General features: G+C 45.8%; 1 protein-coding gene across 3 annotated transcripts in view; it reads left to right on the top strand.

Annotated features, from left to right (window-relative positions):
• Nucleotides 1–24527, top strand: part of snx29 (sorting nexin 29) — a 621367-nt gene that overhangs the window by 386987 nt on the left and 209853 nt on the right. For all 3 annotated transcript variants that reach the window (XM_072481809.1, XM_072481808.1, XM_072481810.1), the window contains one exon: nt 17194–17310. In XM_072481809.1, coding sequence (XP_072337910.1) covers nt 17194–17310 — 117 coding nt within the window. The remainder of the gene's footprint in view (nt 1–17193; nt 17311–24527) is intronic.

Genomic DNA, 24527 nt, shown 5'->3' with positions numbered 1-24527 from the left:
CAGAGGAGGACTGCCTGGGGAAGACAAGGAGATGTTTGTGAGGTGTTTGGTTGATCGTGGTACACAGCAGTGACCGGATGAAGTGGAGGGCATCCGGGAGGACTTCATGCCAGCGGGAGACTGGGAGATTCCTGGACCGTAGGGCTAGTAGGACGGTCTTCCAGACCGTTCCGTTCTCCCTCTCTACCTGTCCGTTGCCATGGGGGTTGTAACTGGTCGTCCTGCTCGAGGCGATGCCCTTCTGAGCAGGAATTGACCCCCTATCACTATGTATGTAAGCAGGGAACCCGAACAGTGCAAAGATGCTATGGAGGGCCTTGATGACGGTGGTTGCGGTCATGTCGGGGCAGGGGATGGCAAATGGGAACCGGGAGTACTTGTCAATCACGTTCAGGAAGTACGTGTTGCGGTCAGTGGAGGGGAGGGGGTCTTTGAAGTCCATGCTGAGGCGTTCAAAGGGACGGGAAGCCTTTATCAGGTGCGCTTTCTCTGGCCGGTAGAAGTGCGGTTTGCACTCCGTGCAGATTTGGCAGTCCCTGGTGGCTGTCCTGACCTCCTCGATGGAGTAGGGCAGGTTGTGGGTCTTGATAAAGTGGAAAAAGCGAGTGACCCCCGGGTGGCAGAGGTCCTCGTGGAGGGCTCGGAGGAGGTCCACTTGTGCGTTGGCACATGTGCTGCGGGACAGGGCATCAGGAGGCTCGTTTAGCTTCCCGTGACGATACAAGATCTCGTAGTTGTAGGTGGAGAGTTCGATCCTCCACCGCAAGATCTTATCGTTTTTTATCTTGCCCCGCTGTGCATTATCGAACATGAAAGCAATTGACTGTTGGTCAGTGAGGAGAGTGAATCTCCTGCCAGCCAGGTAATGCCTCCAATGTCACACACCTTCGACTATGGCCTGGGCCTCCTTTTCGACTGAGGAGTGGCGGATTTCGGAAGCATGGATGGTACGTAAGAAGAAGGCCACTGGTCTGCCCGCTTGGTTGAGGGTGGCCACCAGAGCTACGTCAGACGCGTCGCTCTCGACCTGGAAGGGGAGGGACTCGTCGCTGGCGTGCATCGTGGCCTTTGAATTGCCTGCTTTGATGCGGCTGAAGGCCTGGCGGGCCTCTATCGACAGGGGAAAAACTGTGGATTGGGTCAGGGGACGGGCCTAGTCCGCATAGTTGGGGACCCACTGGGCATGGTAAGAGAAAAACCCTAGGCAGTGCTTCAGGGCCTTGGAGCAGTGAGGGAGGGGGAACTCCATAAGGGGGCGCATGCGTTCAGGGTCGGGACCTATAACTCCATTTTGCACTACGTAACCGAGAATGGCTAGGCGGTCGGTGCTAAACACGCATTTATCCTTGTTATATGTAAGGTTAAGGATCTTTGCGGTCTGGAGGAATTTTCGGAGGTTGGTGTCGTGGTCCTGCTGGTCGTGGCTGCAGATGGTGACATTATCGAGATACGGGAATGTTGCCCATAAACCGTACCGGTCAACCATTCGGTCCATCTCACGCTGGAAGACAGAGACCCGCTGGTGACACCGAAGGGAACCCTTAAGAAGTGGTAGAGCCGCCCATCTGCCTCGAAGGCAGTGTATTTGCGGTCACTAGTGGGGATGGGGAGCTGGTGGTAGGCGGACTTAAGATCCACTGTGGAGAAGACCTTGTAATGCGTGATCCTGTTTACCAGGTCGGATATGCGGGGCCCTGGAGGAGGAAGATGGTGGTGCCCGCTGGCTGCACGGGGACCGTGGAGAGGGTTGTGGTGGCGGTCCGCATTCACAACCGGAGACCGCGACGACCGCACGGGCCTGGCATACCACCACAAAGTTGCCCTTTTTACCGCATCCCTTGCAGGTGGATGCGTGAGCCGGGGTTGCCAGGCCGCCTTGCAGCACAGGCTTGTGGGGGGATGGGGGATGGCTCGGGGTCGGCTGCGGAGGGGTTCCACGCTGCCCAGGGGGCTGCCGCGCAGTCGGGAACGTAAGCGCTGGCGTTTCTGGAGGCCACATCCAGGGAGCCTGCAAGGCAAAATGGAGTTATAGGTCCCAACCCTGAACGCATGCGCCACCTTATGGAGTTCCCCCCTCCCTCACTGCTCCAAGGCCTCCTTGAGGCCTAGGTTGTCTTTTTCCAGCAATCGCAGGTGGATTTGGGAGGACAGCATACCTGCCACGAAAGTGTCCCGGATCAAGAGTTCTGTGTGGTCGCTCGCCGAAACTTACGGGCAGCTGCAGTTTCTCCCCAACATCAGGAGCGCACGGTAGAATTCTTCCAGTGATTCCCCAGGGATTTGTCGCCTCTTTGCTAACAGATGTCGGGCGTAGACCTGGTTTACCGGGCGAATATAATGTCCTTTTAGCAGCTCCACTGCTGCATCAAAGTCGTCCGCATCCTCGATGAGGGTGTAAATCTCCGGGCTCACCATCGAGTGCAGGACTTGCAATTTCTGCTCTCCGGTGGGTGTGTTTTCGGCCGTTCCGAGATATCCTTTAAAACACGCCAGCCAGTGCTTGAATGTTGCCGCTGAGTTCGCCGCGTGGGGGCTGAGTTGCAGACACTTGACTTGATTAGGAGCTCCATCCTTTTAAATCAATGACCACTAATGCGAGGTGTAGTCCAACTGAAGGCTTTAATAAGCTAGATGTTTCCCCCAGCAGCTCAGGTACAGAACGAAGGCTGCTGGGGCAGCACGGGTCTTATACCCCACCTTGCAGGGCGGAGCTACCATACAGCTTGACCAATAGGAAACATACAATATCTACCAATGGCGTTCCAGCATTACCAGGTACTGTAATACCTCTATACAGACTATCACAGGCTGCAAGTAGTGAGGAGAAGCCCTGGAGAGCTCAGGAGGCAGCTGGAGGTTGGTGACTCCATGCGACAGGCTGATGGGAAAAGGTAACCTTTTGGACCAATGAAAATGAAATGAAATGAAAATCGCTTATTGTCACAAGTAGGCTTCAAATGAAGTTACTGTGAAAAGCCCCTAGTCGCACATTCCGGCATCTGTTCGGGGAGGCTGGTACGGGAATTGAACCGTGCTGCTGACCTGCCTTGGTCTGCTTTCAAAGCCTGCGATTTAGCCCTGTGCTAAACCAGCCCCTTGCTGGTTCACCAATGGTGTTCTGATCTGTGTGGCTGAATAGCTGAAGTTGTAGCTGTGAGCTGAAGTGCATACTGAGAAATCCAGGGGAACGTCATCCTGGGAGACAAGATTGAAACTCGGGGAGGTGAGCAAACACTCAGGCAATCCAAGTCAGTGGCATTAGTGGGAATTCAGAGACCAGGGACCCGATTTAACGGGACAGAAACACAGTCCCATTTTAGGCGCATTTAGTGGGGTGTTTTGTAGCGCCGAGAATGACACCACTTGAACGGCACTTTGCCATTTTTTTTTGGCCTCAACAAGGAACTCTCCACCGAGGCAGCGCTTACATCACTTCCTGCACTGGTCAGCTCAGCTCGCCAGTGCAGGAAGACTACACGCAGATTGGAGCGCCATTTTTAAATGCTGCCCGATCTTTCGACCCCCCCTCCCATTCAGCATCCCAACTGCGGCCTCCGGACTGTCTCTGCACACAACCCCCCACCCCCACGCCACCACTCCACCCCACCTCTTAAGGACAAGGCAACTCCTGGCTCAATCCCTGGTTTGGACAACCTGGCACCTTGGCACTGCCAGCCTGGCAAAGTGCCTGAGTGGCACTGCAAGGTGCCCGGGTGTCAGCAGGTGTGTGAGGGTACCACCCTGCACAGAGCCTGACCACGAAGGGTTTCTAATAGCCTGGGAGACCCCCCCCCCAGATGTGTTACACCTGGTCCATGTTTGGGGAAGCCAGTGCTTGCCAGCGCCATGCTGAGATCTCCCAGGTGAGGCCGTTAGTTCCCAGGCCCCGGGAGAACGCGGCGCAGACATACTTACAACTGCTTTGCTGGGTGAGATCCAGATCGCGACATTTTGCGAGATTTCATGAAATCTCGTGGGGCGTTTCGAGCGTCGCGAATCTCGCAAGATTTAACTGCCCCGTGCCATCACCAAGTCAATGACAAGGCCATTAAATCGCGCCCGAGATCTTTGAAAGTAAAGGGTTTGGAATCCCTCGTGAGGGAGACAGAGTTTCAATGAGATTGGTTGACCCAGTGTTCACTGATATCTAGGTGGATTGCTCAGAAATCTGTGGGATCTGTCTTTGTCATTTATTGTGCAATGTGGTGTGTTCAACCACAATTTGCCTGTTAATTGACATGTACCTCATGTCAACCCTGACTGTTAGAGTATAGGATAGATATTGTAAATTATTTCACTCTTCTGACTTTTTGATGTAAAGTTTAATTTGTTACTGTAGAATCTTGTGGCTTTATTTTCTTAATAAATACCTGGGCCCTCAACCTTTGAGCAGTACGTTATGGCCCCTAATCAGATCAGACCAAAAAATAAATTGGGCCAGTTGCAAGATCATAACACCACACACAGTGTTTGTTTTGAACCAGTGGACAGAGTCCCGCATTGCTGAAAACTGTTGAGAAACCTGTGTTGTTTCTGGAACGTTATTCTGAAAACGTCAGTCCCAGACTAACTGGAAAATGGGAGTGTTTGATTCCCCTTAAACCTGCAGGTTGCCATCGTCAAGTAGGCACCACGATGCAGCCTGCTGATTGGGCCTTCACAAATATGGTGGGCTTCGATGCCAAGTCGGTCCACAGATAAATTCTGAGAAGGAGGGTGGGGATGGGAGAGGATAAATGGGGGTCAATCTCCATGAGTTGGAGGGGTAAGCCACCGCAGCCAGCTGCCTACAGTATTTTTGTGGAGTACCCGCAGACAAGTCAGGAGGAAGGGTCAGCATGCTACACCTCTGTCCTGAAACTGCCAATCAATTACCCTGAACAAGAGGCTCTGACAAAGAATCAGACAACTAGAAACTTAATTCTGCGCCACATTCACAACACAGATATTGTCACAAAGTCATTTGTTATGGAGCTGAACCGAATTATGAATCACAATGGTTATGTTCACCTTTCTGGCACACTGTGAAGGCCCCATGCTCCGTAAAGTGGTGTTAGCACTTAACTAGTAGTCCAGGGTAATGCTCTGGCGACGTATAAGACATGCTCTCCCACCATGGCAGATAGAGAAATTTGAATTCAATAGAAATCTGGAATTGAAAGTCTCATGATTGCCGATTATCATATAGCCCATCTTGTTCACTAATGTCCTTATAGATCATAGATCATAGAATTTACTGTGCAGAAGGAGGCCATTCGGCCCATCTGCACCGGCTCTTGGAAAGAGCACCCTACCCAAGGTCAACACCTCCACCCTATCCCCATAACCCAGTAACCCCACCCAACACTAAGGGCAATTTTGGACACTAAGGGCAATTTATCATGGCCAATCCACCTAAGCTGTACATCTTTGGACTGTGGGAGGAAACCGGAGCACCTGGAGGAAACCCACGCACACACGGGGAGGATGTGCAGACTCCGCACAGACAGTGACCCAAGCCGGAATCGAACCTGGGACCCTGGAGCTGTGAAGCAATTGTGCTATCCACAATGCTACCATGTCCTTCAGGGAATGAAACCTGGCATCCATACCTGGTGTGACTCCAGACCCACAGCAATGTGATTAACTCTTCCTGCCCTCTGCAGTAGCCTAGTGAGCCACTCAGTTCAAGCCAGTTAGGGATGGGCAATAAATACTGGCCCAGCCAGCGATGCCTACGTCCTATGAATGAATAAAAAAAGGACAGATGAGACATAAATTAGAAATAAATAAACAATGGAAATAAATAATAAAGAAGCCAATATAAAGAATTTGGGTGCTTTATTTTCATTATGAGGAAAGGCTGAGGGACTTGAGGCTGTTTTCGTTAGAGAGAAGAAGGTTAAGAGGTGACTTAATTGAGGCATACAAGATGATCAGAGGATTGGATAGGGTGGACAGTGAGAGCCTTTTTCCTCGGATGGTGATGTCTAGCATGAGGGGACATTGCTTTAAATTGAGGGGAGATAGATATAGGACAGATGTCAGAGGTAGGTTCTTTACTCAGAGAGTAGTAAGGGTGTGGACTGCCCTGCCTGCAACAGTAGACTTGCCAACATTAAGGGCATTTAAATGGTCATTGGATAGACATATGGATGATAAGGGAAGAGTGTAGATGGGATTTAGATTGGTTTCACAGGTCGGCGCAACATCGAGGGCCGAAGGGCCTGTACTGCACTGTAATGTTCTATGTTCTATTACGTATAAGCATTTATTCACAATTGGCATGTATAGATGTTCTGATAAAAGATGCAAATTATACAAGATATGATTAATGTGTCCATTGACTGGTTAGAAATCCAACATCCTGAAGCTCAGTACCTTCAGGATTTTCCCAATGAATTCAGTGAAAAGTTCCTGCTGGTAGAGCTCACCAATGTTTGGTGCCTATAGTCACCATCTAATATCTGAGGAAAATGTGTCTAACGTCTTCTAAAAATGAAATCTGATCTTTGAAAGCCTTATTACACCATACCCACTTTGAATTCTTACAAACTGAAAACATCGCAAATGTAAGGCTTGTTCCAAGTGTCTATTTAATAAGCCCCACGACTGTGCTGTGTTTTAGGCACATCAGTATTGTCATTGTCACAAGACAGTGCCTCATTGATGCTGGTGCTATCAGAATCTCAACATGCAGATTCCTCAAATATTACGTCAAACTTGTGAGCTGAAGCCTGTATATGTACCTCATGAAAGATTACTCTTGACTATAAAATGAAGTCTGTGCACAGCAGAAATCAGCCAGCAAAGATTATTTTAATGTCTGGCGGTTTCAGTTCGATAGCTGTAACCAACGATGTCTGTAGGTCTGGCTGAAAGGAATTAGTCAGGTGATAAATGTACCTGAGGGCAAGGATCTAACTTTAGGTGTTGGATCTAAGCCTTATGAAATAAGGCATCTGTATCTTTAGAAATTTTGAGTAGGAAACAATACTCAACAATAGGCAGAGGAAATATAGATAATACCTGCAACATAACACTTCTGTATCGAGTGGCCTGTCCATTGAAACGCTCCAGGATTTATTCAGGCCAATGGGTAACAGACATGGGGATGGCGTGTCCCTGACAGGGGGGAGGTGGGACCTCAAGCTCCTGTTGCACTCTGCAGCAAGTGCCACTCTGCCTGGTCTCATAACATAGATTATCATAGAATTTACAGTGCAGGAGGAGGCCATTCAGCCCATCGAGTCTGCACCGGCTCTTGGAAAGAGCACCCTACCCAAGGTCAACACCTCCACCCTATCCCCATAACCCAGTAACCCCACCCAACACTAAGGGCAATTTTGGACACTAAGGGCAATTTATCATGGCCAATCCACCTAACCTGCACATCTTTGGACTGTGGGAGGAAACCGGAGCACCCGGAGGAAACCCACGCACACACGGGGAGGATGTGCAGACTCCGCACAGACAGTGACCCAAGCCGGAATCGAACCTGGGACCCTGGAGCTGTGAAGCAATTGTGCTATCCACAATGCTACCATGTCCTTCAGGGAATGAAACCTGGCATCCATACCTGGTGTGACTCCAGACCCACAGCAATGTGATTAACTCTTCCTGCCCTCTGCAGTAGCCTAGTGAGCCACTCAGTTCAAGCCAGTTAGGGATGGGCAATAAATACTGGCCCAGCCAGCGATGCCTACGTCCTATGAATGAATAAAAAAAGGACAGATGAGACATAAATTAGAAATAAATAAACAATGGAAATAAATAATAAAGAAGCCAATATAAAGAATTTGGGTGCTTTATTTTCATTATGAGGAAAGGCTGAGGGACTTGAGGCTGTTTTCGTTAGAGAGAAGAAGGTTAAGAGGTGACTTAATTGAGGCATACAAGATGATCAGAGGATTGGATAGGGTGGACAGTGAGAGCCTTTTTCCTCGGATGGTGATGTCTAGCATGAGGGGACATTGCTTTAAATTGAGGGGAGATAGATATAGGACAGATGTCAGAGGTAGGTTCTTTACTCAGAGAGTAGTAAGGGTGTGGACTGCCCTGCCTGCAACAGTAGACTTGCCAACATTAAGGGCATTTAAATGGTCATTGGATAGACATATGGATGATAAGGGAAGAGTGTAGATGGGATTTAGATTGGTTTCACAGGTCGGCGCAACATCGAGGGCCGAAGGGCCTGTACTGCACTGTAATGTTCTATGTTCTATTACGTATAAGCATTTATTCACAATTGGCATGTATAGATGTTCTGATAAAAGATGCAAATTATACAAGATATGATTAATGTGTCCATTGACTGGTTAGAAATCCAACATCCTGAAGCTCAGTACCTTCAGGATTTTCCCAATGAATTCAGTGAAAAGTTCCTGCTGGTAGAGCTCACCAATGTTTGGTGCCTATAGTCACCATCTAATATCTGAGGAAAATGTGTCTAACGTCTTCTAAAAATGAAATCTGATCTTTGAAAGCCTTATTACACCATACCCACTTTGAATTCTTACAAACTGAAAACATCGCAAATGTAAGGCTTGTTCCAAGTGTCTATTTAATAAGCCCCACGACTGTGCTGTGTTTTAGGCACATCAGTATTGTCATTGTCACAAGACAGTGCCTCATTGATGCTGGTGCTATCAGAATCTCAACATGCAGATTCCTCAAATATTACGTCAAACTTGTGAGCTGAAGCCTGTATATGTACCTCATGAAAGATTACTCTTGACTATAAAATGAAGTCTGTGCACAGCAGAAATCAGCCAGCAAAGATTATTTTAATGTCTGGCGGTTTCAGTTCGATAGCTGTAACCAACGATGTCTGTAGGTCTGGCTGAAAGGAATTAGTCAGGTGATAAATGTACCTGAGGGCAAGGATCTAACTTTAGGTGTTGGATCTAAGCCTTATGAAATAAGGCATCTGTATCTTTAGAAATTTTGAGTAGGAAACAATACTCAACAATAGGCAGAGGAAATATAGATAATACCTGCAACATAACACTTCTGTATCGAGTGGCCTGTCCATTGAAACGCTCCAGGATTTATTCAGGCCAATGGGTAACAGACATGGGGATGGCGTGTCCCTGACAGGGGGGAGGTGGGACCTCAAGCTCCTGTTGCACTCTGCAGCAAGTGCCACTCTGCCTGGTCTCATAACATAGATTATCATAGAATTTACAGTGCAGGAGGAGGCCATTCAGCCCATCGAGTCTGCACCGGCTCTTGGAAAGAGCACCCTACCCAAGGTCAACACCTCCACCCTATCCCCATAACCCAGTAACCCCACCCAACACTAAGGGCAATTTTGGACACTAAGGGCAATTTATCATGGCCAATCCACCTAACCTGCACATCTTTGGACTGTGGGAGGAAACCGGAGCACCCGGAGGAAACCCACGCACACACGGGGAGGATGTGCAGACTCCGCACAGACAGTGACCCAAGCCGGAATCGAACCTGGGACCCTGGAGCTGTGAAGCAATTGTGCTATCCACAATGCTACCATGTCCTTCAGGGAATGAAACCTGGCATCCATACCTGGTGTGACTCCAGACCCACAGCAATGTGATTAACTCTTCCTGCCCTCTGCAGTAGCCTAGTGAGCCACTCAGTTCAAGCCAGTTAGGGATGGGCAATAAATACTGGCCCAGCCAGCGATGCCTACGTCCTATGAATGAATAAAAAAAGGACAGATGAGACATAAATTAGAAATAAATAAACAATGGAAATAAATAATAAAGAAGCCAATATAAAGAATTTGGGTGCTTTATTTTCATTATGAGGAAAGGCTGAGGGACTTGAGGCTGTTTTCGTTAGAGAGAAGAAGGTTAAGAGGTGACTTAATTGAGGCATACAAGATGATCAGAGGATTGGATAGGGTGGACAGTGAGAGCCTTTTTCCTCGGATGGTGATGTCTAGCATGAGGGGACATTGCTTTAAATTGAGGGGAGATAGATATAGGACAGATGTCAGAGGTAGGTTCTTTACTCAGAGAGTAGTAAGGGTGTGGACTGCCCTGCCTGCAACAGTAGACTTGCCAACATTAAGGGCATTTAAATGGTCATTGGATAGACATATGGATGATAAGGGAAGAGTGTAGATGGGATTTAGATTGGTTTCACAGGTCGGCGCAACATCGAGGGCCGAAGGGCCTGTACTGCACTGTAATGTTCTATGTTCTATTACGTATAAGCATTTATTCACAATTGGCATGTATAGATGTTCTGATAAAAGATGCAAATTATACAAGATATGATTAATGTGTCCATTGACTGGTTAGAAATCCAACATCCTGAAGCTCAGTACCTTCAGGATTTTCCCAATGAATTCAGTGAAAAGTTCCTGCTGGTAGAGCTCACCAATGTTTGGTGCCTATAGTCACCATCTAATATCTGAGGAAAATGTGTCTAACGTCTTCTAAAAATGAAATCTGATCTTTGAAAGCCTTATTACACCATACCCACTTTGAATTCTTACAAACTGAAAACATCGCAAATGTAAGGCTTGTTCCAAGTGTCTATTTAATAAGCCCCACGACTGTGCTGTGTTTTAGGCACATCAGTATTGTCATTGTCACAAGACAGTGCCTCATTGATGCTGGTGCTATCAGAATCTCAACATGCAGATTCCTCAAATATTACGTCAAACTTGTGAGCTGAAGCCTGTATATGTACCTCATGAAAGATTACTCTTGACTATAAAATGAAGTCTGTGCACAGCAGAAATCAGCCAGCAAAGATTATTTTAATGTCTGGCGGTTTCAGTTCGATAGCTGTAACCAACGATGTCTGTAGGTCTGGCTGAAAGGAATTAGTCAGGTGATAAATGTACCTGAGGGCAAGGATCTAACTTTAGGTGTTGGATCTAAGCCTTATGAAATAAGGCATCTGTATCTTTAGAAATTTTGAGTAGGAAACAATACTCAACAATAGGCAGAGGAAATATAGATAATACCTGCAACATAACACTTCTGTATCGAGTGGCCTGTCCATTGAAACGCTCCAGGATTTATTCAGGCCAATGGGTAACAGACATGGGGATGGCGTGTCCCTGACAGGGGGGAGGTGGGACCTCAAGCTCCTGTTGCACTCTGCAGCAAGTGCCACTCTGCCTGGTCTCATAACATAGATTATCATAGAATTTACAGTGCAGGAGGAGGCCATTCAGCCCATCGAGTCTGCACCGGCTCTTGGAAAGAGCACCCTACCCAAGGTCAACACCTCCACCCTATCCCCATAACCCAGTAACCCCACCCAACACTAAGGGCAATTTTGGACACTAAGGGCAATTTATCATGGCCAATCCACCTAACCTGCACATCTTTGGACTGTGGGAGGAAACCGGAGCACCCGGAGGAAACCCACGCACACACGGGGAGGATGTGCAGACTCCGCACAGACAGTGACCCAAGCCGGAATCGAACCTGGGACCCTGGAACTGTGAAGCAATTGTGCTAACCACAATGCTACCGTGCTGCCCTCCCATTCCTTGCACAGACCAAAGAGGAGCCCCGCACGATCCCAAAGACCAAGCTCTCCCTTAACCCTGGTAATGAGGATCCCTTTAAATAGTGCATGAAATTGACATCAACATCCTGTTTATTCCCAAACAGCTGGTCACTGATGGGGCATTAGTTGAATTGCGAGCCAAGGTTCTGTGCAGCCTCTTTAATGAGCATTCACAGTGACAATTGGCTGCTGACAAACTTCTGGGCAGCTGTCCCTGGCACTGGCTTCAAAACCTTTAACAAGATTGCATCTTGCTCCTAAACCTCATGTGACAGAACAGAACCTAACCCTGTATATCTTTACAAATATATCCTGATTGGTATTTCCTATTTTTAAACTGGATTTTTTTGGCTGAACATAGACCATTAAGAGGCCGACTCTTTGTTTGTGAGGTATCATGTGTGAGTCCCCAGAAGAAAATAATTTGCTTCTGAGTTTCGTGAATGTCACAGAATCTCTTTAGGCGTAACGATATTCTCAGACCAAACTGCTTGCTAACGGAGAGTTTACGATGACATTGACTTCACAAACACCAGACCCCAAAGAGCTAGCACCTCTTCCAACCCATATTGGCTGAGACGTTATCAGCCTGGAACATAAAGCCAATTTCCAGACCCTGCCTAAACATCCTTTGTTGAATACATTGTGGAGAGCTAAGGTTGCATGGCCCATGACTCTGGCTTACTGAACAAGTTAATGAAAGTTGCCATAGTCCCAGATGACCATACGCTGCTTTCCCCTCTGAGAGAGAGAGCTGACTGGTTGTGATTCAACCTGAGGGTCACCAAACCTCAGGCGAGGGGCAAGGCTGTGAAGGTAGGCCTTCATGGATAACCTCAGCTGATAGGGGATGCTCCGCAACACAAACCAGCTGTCCAGCAAACTTGAGCTAACCGACCCTGTACAAGTGAATATTGCCTCTCTGAGCTGCAATCTCCGGGCTGCTGCTTAGCATCTGCCTGGCAGGCCATACTAAAGCAATCCCTGGCCAACCTGGCAACTAACCCCCATCTAACCCGACTGTGCTGCAAATTTTATACCACTGCCATAAAAAACTGATTCATCTCTACCTGCCTACTCCATATCGTGATGTCAACACCACCGGAAAGTGAATTTGGAAATCCTTCCCTTTACCTTTTCGTGATTTTTGAATGTTTGCAATAACCTTCTGAGTTAATCTTACCTTGAGTTTGCTGTGGGGTTATTAGAAGAAATCGGATCAGACAAAAACTGAGGTGTTGGGAAATAAACCACCACTTATATAAACAAAAAACAACCCCTTTACAAATGGAAAAATCTGAGGGGGGAGAAAAAAAATCGCTGCAGGTTGAACTGAATCTTCTCCTGTCGGTAACACCGGTCTAAATCGACGTTGCAGTTCAAGAGCCTATCATGGCCACTTCTGAGGCTTTCTCACATCCAAGTATTTGCCAAAGATTGTCCTGCTTCTGCCTTCTTGTTTCAAACCCTTGCATCAGCACAGTGCTTTGTTTGAGGTTTTGTGTCTGTCTTGGCAGGAAATCTTCCTGCTGTGTTATGGGACATTCAGTATAATACACAAAATGTTTGCTTCCGAAAGCTGCAGTTACAGTGACAGTGAAGTGTAATGAGGGTTAGAATGACATTAACATAGCAGTTAGATTATGATCGTCTTTATTGATGCATTTAAATAAATGTTCCTGTTTGGTAATTAGGGAGGATATTGTTCTGTGCAAATGGAACACAGGATGTAACTTTGATATTTAAACCAAATTATTTTTTCATTAAATTTCAGCTTTTTTTCCCACTTCACTTTTTGAGTTTAGATTCTCAAAGTGTTTGTGTTTTATTGGGCCAGATTTTGCCGTGACAGGGCACCTCGTGGCATCAGCTGTTATTTAGACTTGCTTCTGCAGCCTTTAGCTCAGAACAATTTTTCTGATAAAGTTGTGAAACATGTGAGCTGATAACGGAGCTGATAGAGAAACACAGCAGCTGAGGCCTGAGGGTAACCAGCAGGACACCTCCTCAACCAATAGAATTTAGGTATTCAGAAACCAACAGCAGAAGGCCTGAGAAAAAGGGCGACTTACAGGCACCGAGTTTAGTGTCAGGTCAGGTACAGGAAGATAAATAAAAGGGGTTACATTAAGAGCAAGAGAAAGAAGTGATGGAAGGGAGTGAGATAAAGGAAAAGTAAGAACGTTTAAAATTTAACACATTAAAAATTTGAATCTTGCTGAAAAGAGATACGTTGCTGAAGCTTTTCATCCTGCACATAAAGACAAAGGCAAGAATGCCAAATTTCAAACAATTACAACAGCTTATACTGCAAGGGAGGAAAGGTGCTGATTGGTTAGCAAGTCGACTCTTGTCAAGGCATTGCCATGGACATTAAAAAAATTTCCCCATAAAATTGAAAACTTGAAATAATGAGGATGGTTATGGTATTGATTATTAACTTTAAATATGTGCAACGGGTTCATTTTGTATCTACTGCACAAATGCAGCAATTTCGTAATATTCAGTACAAGTCAATAGTGAGGCAGACAGCAAAATGTTACATTTTCAAAGCTGACTTGGATAGTAACATTTGAATATTTAACAGCACATCTGTTCCTCGCCTGAAGTTGCTGTACTATCTATCCTTACCATAATTTGACAGCAGCTTCTAGCCAATTATCATTGCAGAGTGTTGAATTCAAAAATTGCAACTCAAAGAATTTCCTTTATTTAGAAAAACAGTGCTTTGGCTATTGACATTGTTATCGAGATGGAATCCGATTTCTGCAATAATGAAGGGAAGCCATCACATTTAAGAAAATGGAGACTGGTTGATAATCAAGATTCCACTGGAAAGCAATGATCAACTGTTCGATTTTTAATAAAGGAGCCTCTTTGAATTATAAAGAATGTAATCGCAAGCATTTTGGAATACAGAATGTTATCAAGTAGAGTCAGCATGGCTTCATGAAGGAGAAATCATGTCTGACAAATTTATTAGATTTCTTTGAGGTGGTAATGAGCAGCATAAATAAAGGGGAGCCAGTAAATGTAACATATTTGGATTTCCAAAAAGTTCAATAAATTACCGCACAAAAAGCTACTTAATAAGTTAAGAGCCCATGTTTTCGGGGGTGGTAGTATATTAGCATGGATAAAGGATTGGCTAACTGATGGAAGACAGAGATTTGGGATAAGCCGAGCATTTTCATGATGGCAACCTGTAACTAGTGGAGAGTCACAGGGATCAGTGCTGGGGCACAATTATTCACAATGTATATTATTGACTTGGACAAGGGAAATGAATGCACTATTGCCAGGTTTACTGATGATGTGGAGATGCCGGCGTTGGACTGGGGTGAGCACAGTAAGAAGTCTTACAACACCAGGTTAAAGTCCAACAGGTTTGTTTCAAACACTAGCTTTCGGAGCACTGCTCCTTCCTCAGGTGAATGAAGAGATATGTTCCAGAAAAATATATATAGACAAATTCAAAGATGCAAGATGATGCTTAGAATGCGATCATTTGCAGTTAATTAAGTGTTTACAGATCCAGAGATAGGGGTAACCCCAGGTTAAAGCGGTGTGAATTGTCTCAAGCCAGGACAGTTGGTAGGATTTCGCAAGCCCAGGCCAGATGGTGGGGGGTGAATGTAATGCGACATGAATCCCAGGTCCCGGTTGAGGCCGCACTCATGTGTGCGGAACTTGGCGATAAGTTTCTGCTCGGTGATTCTGCGTTGTCACGCGTCCTGAAGGCCGCCTTGGAGAAGGCTTACCCGGAGATCAGAGGCTGAATGCCTTTGACTGCTGAAATGTTCCCCGACTGGAAGGGAACATTCCTGCGTGGTGATTGTCGCGCGATGTCCGTTCATTCGTTGTCACAGCGTCTGCATGGTCTCGCCAAAGTACCACGCTTCGGGACATCCTTTCCTGCAGCGTCTGAGGTAGACAACGTTGGCCGAGTCGCACGAGTATGTACCGCGTACCTGGTGGGTGGTGTTCTCACGTGTAATGGTGGTATCCATGTCAATGATCTGGCACATCTTGCAGAGATTGCCATGGCAGGGTTGTGTGGTGTCGTGGTCACTGTTCTGAAGGCTGGGTACTTTGCAGCAAACAATGGTTTGAGGTTGCGCGGTTGTTTGAAGGCAAGCAGTGGTGGTGTGGGGATGACCTTGGCAAGATGTTCATCTTCATCGATGATGTATTGAAGGCTGCGAAGAAGATGTCGGAGTTCCTCCGCTCCTGGAAAGTACTGGACGACGAAGGGTACTCTGTCGGTTGTGTCCCGTGTTTGTCTTCTGAGGAGGTCGGTGTGGTTTTTTGCTGTGGCGCGTTGGAACTGTCGATCGATGAGTCGAACGCCATATCCCGTTGGTACGAGGGAATCTTTCAGTGTCTGTGGATGTCTGTTACGCTTCTCCTCGTCTGAGCATATCCTGTGTATACGGAGGGCTTGTCCATAGGGGATGGCTTCTTTAATGTGTTTAGGGTGGAAGCTGGAGAAGTGGAGCATCGTGAGGTTATCCGTGGGTTTGTGGTAAAGCGAAGTGCTGAGTTGACCGTCCTTGATGGAGACGAGTGTGTCCAAGAATGCAACTGATTTTGGAGAGTAGTCCATGGTGAGTCTGATGGGATGGAACTTATTGATGTCATCGTGTAGTCGTTTCAGTGATTCTTCGCCATGGGTCCAAAGGAAAAAAATGTATCGATGTATCTGATGTATAACGTCGGTTGAAGGTCCTGTGCGGTGAGGAGGTCTTGTTCAAACTTATGCATGAAGATGTTGGCATATTGAGGTGCGAATTTGGTCCCCCTGGCTGTTCCGTGCGTCTGGTTTGCTGATGGCACAGAAGTAGTTGGGAAGGCAAGTGGTGAAGATGACACAGAGTCTAGAGAGGGATATAGACAGGTTAAGTGAATGGGGAAAACTTGGCAGATGGAATTTAATGCAGGAAAATGTGAAGTTATGCACTTTGGTAGAAAGAAATGAAAATGAAATGTAAAATGAAATGAAAATCGCTTAATGTCACAAATAGGCTTCAAATGAAGTTACTGTGAAAAGCCCCTAGTCGCCAAATTCCGGCACCTGTTTGGGGAGGCTGGTACGGGAATTGAACCGTGCTGCTGGCCTGCCTTGATCTGCTTTCAAAGCCACCGATTTAGCCCCGTGCTAAACCAGCCCCTAAACCACAATGAAGGAGCTGAACATTATTAAAATGGAGAAAGACTGCAGAAAGATCAGTGCAGAAAGATTTGTGGATTCTCTTGCATAAATCGCAAAAAGTTATTCTGCAAGTTCAGGTAAATTGGGACGGAAAATTGAATGTCAGCCTTTATTTCCAAGGGAATGGAGTATAACGGTGTCCTCACCACTCAATGTGTACAAAACGTTTATCCTCCTGTCGCTGTTGCTTCTTTTGCCAATTACATAACATCTGTGCCCTCTGGTTCTTAGCTTTCCACCAATGGGAACAGTTTCTCCCGATCCTGATCCGACCCCTCAGGATTTTGAATACCTCAACCAAATCCCCTCTCTTCTCCCAGGAAAACACAGTAACTTCTCAAACCTTTATCTGTGGAACTGAAGCACTTGACAGGCATTTTGGTCATTGTTTATTTCCAGAACAGGCATAGCATGATTGAAATCTAAACAATCTAATCCCTGTAGGCTGCATTACATTGATAGTTTTCTGTTTGCTTTGTTTCCAGGTGGCAGAGATGCACGGTGAACTCATCGAATTTAATGAGAGACTACACAGATCACTGATGGCCAAGGAAGCCCTTATCTCACAGATGAGGCAGGAACTCATTGATTTACGAGGACCAGTAAGTAGCTATGTGCAGACTGCTCAGAAATACTCTAGTGGATAATTGCAGACTACGGGCTTCAAATGTATAACTGTTTGTGTATATAAAAAGCTCATGAACATATCAACAGAAAAATCTGTGTTTGAGTAAAGTACAGTTACGAAGCAGGTAAAATAGAGAAAGAATACCAAAATGTATCAAAGGTTCCATTTGAAAACTGTGACAAAGGAAAGCCAGTGATTTGCTGCTGAGCGGATCTGGAAAGAAACAGATCGGGAAATGGATTAGAAATAGATAAATAAATAAAACTGTAACTGCTGAGAATATTTGCTGACTTGGATAAGGGATTTCTGAGAAGTGAGAATGCAGAGCAGTCAGACAGAGTGTTCAGTGATTGCATAATCAAATCAAGACAGTTACTCTGTGAAGATATGTTAGAGAAAGAGAAATATCATGAGAAAATGCACAATGGAACAAGCAAAATAGATGGATTACAATTTAACATGAGGAGCAAGCTTTATCAAATCACAGAGCAACTTGGTACTAATATAATTTTCAACCTGATGGTTTAATATAAAATTAGTTCAAGAAAAGCCCTGGTCAACATAACTGAATCCGTTACCAGCCACATGAAACTTATTTGTTGCAGCCCTTCATCCCAACTGGTTTCTCAATGCAATAAATTGAATATATTAATCTGCATTGTGTTTACTACACTACTAATCGAACATGCTTGATTGATTCCAGTGGTATTTTTTCAATTGGGTTTAGCACTGTATTCTGTTAATTTTACCTAAAGCCATTGGGTTACAAATCCCCCTTCTTTTAGCTGAGATCATTGTTACGGCACCCTGGGCTGGTGCGCGGTCAATTCCTGTCTCACAGGCCCCGGAGTCCCAACACAAGTGAATTAACCAATAATTTGTATAAAAATGCCCGAAATCTTTGGCACTTGGCTGCCCAATTATTTACAGTCACCAGTTTGTAAGTTGAAACACAATTACTGCTTATTTATAACAGAAATAAAGATGAAATAAGCAATAATTACAGCAGAATAACAGCAAGCTAACCTACTACTCCCCTTTAACTGTCCCACCCTCTACCCACACACCAACACTAGACAAACAAACATAGAGGGATGGAAAGGGGTAACAATAATAAGGATCAAAGTAAAAGGGATACGAGTCCTTGCTTTCAATGTTGATTTCCTTGCAGTAGGCTTTTCTCCCAGCATGCTGATTGGTTGAAGCTACTGGTGTACAGTTGATGATGGTCTTTTTGCAAAAACATTTATTCAGTACTCACAGGCAGTAGGATTACGTCTGGAGAGACACTTTAGCCTTTGTTAAACTGGGCCTTCAACTCAAAAGTTCACCTTTGAGTCTACTCCTCTCTTAAGACTCATTGTCTCTCATCAAACCCATCTTCCAGCCCGAGTTTTAATCTCAATCCTTTGCAGTTTCCTCAAAATGATACCCAACCTTACTGGGAAAAGAAGAAGAGTTCTTGCATTGAATGTTTAGAGAAATGTCAAAGTATAAGAGAGAGAAAATCAGAGATGCTTCTTTCAACTTCCGAACCGCTATCGGAACTAAAACAACCCAGCCTTACTGGGGAGAGGGAAACATTCCACAGAAATCAGAACCAATCACCTCTGGTTACAGAAAAAGCCCAACATTTTGAGCCTGTTCATTGGCTGCCAGCCAAATCAGTCAAATTGAGTCATCACTGATCACTCCTACTTGAATTAATGGCAAAGCCTGCATTAAAGTCACAGGTCTATTAATCATCCATGGATAGAAATTGTTATAGCAAAATAAGAAAGGGGAAAACAGGGTTTAAACAGGAGAATCCTTACATCATCTAATTTAACTCTAATTCATGTTTGAATTTGGTTTTTCCTGGTCTGCTAATTTGATTGTCACTGCGTAAACTTGGTGACCGTTGGGATTGTTTCTGAAACTTTGGCATTCTATCTGGTTGTCTAGGTTTTTAGTACCCATCTATTGCAGTCTTGTGCAAGCTGGACAGTGAGTATTGGCAGAACGTTGAATGCCAGCAGATGTAATAATTCAACCCAGTCCAGCCTTGCCAGATTTGGGTGAATCCTGGAAGAATCACTGGATTCCCACCACCATGGCGATTATTGGCTGTCGCCAAAAACAACAACCCACAGCTACACCTGATAACCACTTCATATACAGCAGGTGGTGACACAGTAGTAATGTCACTGAGCTAGTACTGCAGAGGAACAGGCTAATGCTCTGGAAATATGGGTTCAAATTCCACCGCAACAACTGATAGAATTTTAATTCAATTAAACAGAACTGGAAATAAAAACAAATCTTGGTAATGGCGACCATAAATCCATCATCTATTTTTATTTTTAAAAAATAAACATTTGGTTCACTAATGTGCATTACAGAATGACATTTCCCTCCCTTACGTGGTCTGGTCCACATGTGACTCCAGACCCACAGTAACATAGAACACAGAGCATACAGTGCAGAAGGAGGCCATTCGGCCCATCGAGTCTGCACCGACCCACTTAAGCCCTCACTTCCACCCTATCCCCGTAACCCAATAACCCCTCCTAAGATTTTTGGTCACTAAGGGCAATTTATCATGGCCAATCCACCTAACCTGCACGTCTTTGGACTGTGGGAGGAAACCGGAGCACCCGGAGGAAACCCACGCAGACATGGGGAGAACGTGCAGACTCCGCACAGACAGTGACCCAGCAGGGAATAGAACCTGGGACCCTGGCGCTGTGAAGCCACAGTGCTATCCACTTGTGCTACGTAGTTGACTCTTAACTACAAGGCTACAGACTAACTGCTGGAAAATGGGATTAGAATAGTGCTATATCTTTGATTTTTCACAAAGAGAAAACATATGGGTCGGTGCAGACTCGATGGGCCGAATGGCCTCCTTCTGCATTCTATATTCTATGTTCTATGTATGGAAGTGCCCACACTCTGGATTCTTACGAACACAATGAGATTTTTTATTCAGAATGTTGTTCATCCAATCAAAGATGGAGAACTGAAGCTGTTCAAACACTTACAGCTGATGTCATTGCAGATCACATGACGCTTCACCAATAGGGATTATACATAACAAATGGAGAAGTATTTGATGGCTGACACAGACACAAGGGGCCTGTTTCTGTGCTGCAAAACCCTTGACTCTACCCTTTGAAATGGCCTAGCAAGCCATTAGGTTCAAGGGAAATGAGGGATGGGTAACAAATACAGGCCTTGCTAGCTGCATCCACATCCAATGAAAAGAATCATTTAAAGAAACCTTGGACGCAATTTAATAGAAAGGTTTCTAAATGTGGTTGTGAGCAGGAACTGCCGCGAGCTTCCCGACGCCCGGCCTGACCCTGTGAGGCCCTCACCGCGATAAAACGTTAATTGGTCCACTCAACAAGGCACCAAGGGCTTTAAGCTGCAAATCATGATCCTGCTGTCTGATTCACCGGGACTGTGCTGTTAGCCCCCTGCTAACAAGGCAGAGCAACACTTAAACCGCTCCTGCATAGCCAATCCCACTCAGCTCACAGCCATGCTGCCGAGGCGACCAGCCCCACGATTCGGGGGTGCAGATCTGGGCAGACGACTCAAAGCGATTGAGGCCAGATGGGATGTCCTGTTCTCCCGAGGGTCTCGGAGGGCCAGCCACAGGACAGCCAGTGCCGCCTGGGAGGAAGTTGCCATGGTAGTTAGCTAGGGGGGGATGACCAGGAGGACCGTCAAGTGTCACAAGAAGGTCAATGACCTCTACCGGGCCGCTCAGATGAGTTTGGACCGGACCCCCCCTCACGGCGAAGAGCACCAGTGCTCACTAGTGTTATCATCACTCTCCTGCCCTAGTCGTGGCCCGCTGACAGTGCGGCACAGTCCCATCACCCTGAGTGATGTTACACAGAACCTGGGACAGTGGGGGAAATGGGGGGGGGAAGAGGGGAAATGGGGGGGGGGGGGGGGAGGAAATGGTGAAAGGGGCGGTGGGGGTTGTGGAGAGAGGGAATGATGGACGAGACCATGTCCTATGTGAAGCGGGTGAGGATGAGGGCCTCCCTTCCGGGTTTGCCGGACCTCGCCGCCCCTGCCTACACTCCATCCTCCGGCTGGTCCTGGGGATCCTCTCTGTGCTCGACCTCCAGCGCCTCCAAATCCGGCGCATCCTCGTCGTCGTCCTCCTCGGTGGCCGCATGTTTCTTCCCCTCCACCTTCAGTATGTCGCCTGCTTCTGTGTCAGGTTGTGGAGGACTCAACGGACCACCAAAAGCGGGTGACCCTCTTGGGGGGGGGGGGGGGGGGGGGTGTAATGCAGCCGAGGCATTGGACCAGAATTTTGAGGAGTCCGATGCACTGCTCAATGGGCTGCATGGGCCTCATTGTATCGGTGTAACCCCCCCCCCCTCCCTCTGTGCACCAAGGCAAAAACCCCAGCGCCCCCGGTTCTTTGTCTGTGAGCAAAGATGGCCACTCACCTGCTCGGGTCCCCACGGCAGCCCTTCCGCCACTTCACGTTTTTAATAAGAAGTAATAATCGGCGCCCGCGTGACCACTTGCTAGGGAGGCCATTAGATAGGCGGTCACTCCCATTAATTGTATGGAGATTGGGCTTAAGTGGTGATTATTGGTTTCTTCCTATGGTGGGATCCTGATTTCGTCAACGGGAGCGGGGCCTGGTTAGATCGCAAACAGATGCTGTTCTCGATTTTGACCTCTCCCGTGATTTAATGGCCTCGCGAGCTCTCGCTTAAGTGCAACAAGGCCATTAAATCGCGGCCCTTGTTTCTGAACCTGCCTGTCACAGATTGGTCTCTTTGCCATTCAGCAGAGGTGCACCCATGCGAAGCTACCCCACCCCCAATGGATTTGCTTTGTTGCATGTTCATTGTCTTGGGTAGATGGAAGGATGCTGTGACTGTTAACCTCTGGCTGCTGTTGTATAAAGAGTCAAGAGATCTGCTCTTTTTCCCAAACACCTTTATTTTTCCTTGAACACACTCAGCACCAAAGTGTATCATCACATCACCTGCCCCAAAGGCCACCTGTAGCCTCTTTACATATCAATGTCAATTATTAGATCAATGAGACATCTAATTGGAATGTATCTTAACCCATTCCTTAGCAATGACGATGGATCATACAGCACTCGGGTGCGTTCCTCACGGGACTAATCTTGGAGCCAAGCTCCTCGCACCGCAGTGTTCTAGAGCTAGCTTGGGATCTGACTCTGAGCTGCTGCTTAAGCTTGACAGTAACAATCAAATGACAGTATATTTGTGTCTGAAATAAAAGAATACATCTTCCTATTGTCAATATTGATGGTGGTTCTGAAAATATGCTGCTGTTAGTTATAGTAGCTTTCAAAAGGTAGCAGTGGTACCAGGTAACTTCTATAAATTTATTGAAGTGCCTGTCAATTCTTTAACTTTCAGAACTACATAAACTTTCCAGTTATTTTTGTAATGTAGACGACATCCAGCTGCTTCAACTTGTTGCTTTAATGTGTGTTACGTCAATCTTTCTTTTAATAGCTAACATTATGACTGCATCTCTTCATCAGTGACACCAATAAGTATTCATTTCATTGTTTGATTTCATTTCCAGTCTTAATATGTGACCTCCTTTCACAATCCAGCAGAAAGCTTTTGTTATTTGTCAGCTTATCCTCCTTTGGATGTGACAGGTTACCTGAATATTGGAATTAATCCAACAAGAGGATGTGCCCTTGTGCACTGGGGAGGAAATGATTAATGGCGATTTTGTTCGGGATTTGCCAAATGAAAATTGGGGAACTAAAAGGAGCAGTCACTCCTATAACATTATATTTTGCCACAGAACAGATAAAAAATGATTGCAGAATGGCAGCTATCCAATTTCTGCAGTATTTTTAGGACAAATGTATGTTTTAAAAACATGTATTCTGTTTCTGCACTCCCGTAGTCAAGTCCTAAGGTTATACTGAGATGTGATATCCCTCTCGCCAAAGTCTTTTCATTGTAGCAGCCAGCCAGAATGCAAATTCATTCACGATGTTAGCAGTATGAACCTGATGTTAATTGTTACCTATTGAAATTCGCAGTGATTCGCTGTCCCCAGACACTGACAATTAAGCTACAATACCTTTAAGCATTGCACATTATAAACATGCTGCATCATATTGCATGTGGAGATAATTGCTGGATTTAACAGAACATTTGAGGAAAGCTGAAAGACTGAATGCATTCACTTACACCTTTGACCATGAAGAAAACTTTGTACTGTTTTGATTTGTGGCCAAATGTAGGACACAGAACCACACGGAGTGAGTGAAACAGATAGCTTTGACACACTTCAGGGGAGGATTGATACATGCACGCAGGAGAAGAGAATGAAAAGATATGGGAACAGGGTGGGAAGTAGAGTGGAAGAAGAACAGGCCGAGTACTCTGTTATTATGCAGTATAGTTGAAAAAAACTAAGTAACATAGAAACTTACTTTATATGAAAATAACAATGCTGAACATTTCCAGTGGATAACTGAGTATATATTTTTTTAGCCAATTCGTACTAATTAGCGGAGATTATGGAAAACGGAGTCAAGAAGGTTTTCCTTGTGAATCGTGTAAAACTGTTATTCCACAATTGCTCCCAAGTACTCTAAATGTACATGACATTTTTGAAAACTTTTTATTTTATAAATATTTTCAATTCAAGCATGCATATCATTTTGGACCTTTCTAAGAACGATAGAGAGTTGTAGGATGTAGTTGCAGAATCCACCCACCCACCTCGCCAATCACCACCTGCCCCACATATGGCAGAGTCTGCGGCCCCAGGATTGGTCTATCCAGCCACAGCAGAACCGCATTCCCCCGGGGAGTGGAAGCAAATCATCCTCGACCCTGAGGGACTGCCAAAATATAAAAAAAGAAAGTTGTAATGTGCATTATCTTCACGGTGTGTTCAGGGAAGGTAAGACCCAGGTGAACTGTGTTCAGTGAGACTGTGATGGGCTTCAACGTAATTTGCATTATCATCGTGTATTCATGCAAACAGATGCAAAAGGGTTATCAAACACTGTTTAAATTTAAGATTGCCCCCCCTGCTATGTTACCTGATCGTGTGAAAGGAGTTTGTCACCTCTGAGTTAAATAGTTTAGTTCCCTCTGAGTTAAATAGCGGTATTTGTGACAGCCCCAATTATGGGTAAAAGATCAGCTGAAAACTTGC

The sequence above is a fragment of the Scyliorhinus torazame genome, chromosome 17 (genome assembly GCF_047496885.1).
Source record: "Scyliorhinus torazame isolate Kashiwa2021f chromosome 17, sScyTor2.1, whole genome shotgun sequence".
NCBI classification, from domain to species: Eukaryota; Metazoa; Chordata; class Chondrichthyes; order Carcharhiniformes; family Scyliorhinidae; genus Scyliorhinus; species Scyliorhinus torazame.
Note: the sequence above shows the minus strand (reverse complement) of the source record. Positions and strands in the feature narration are given on the sequence as shown.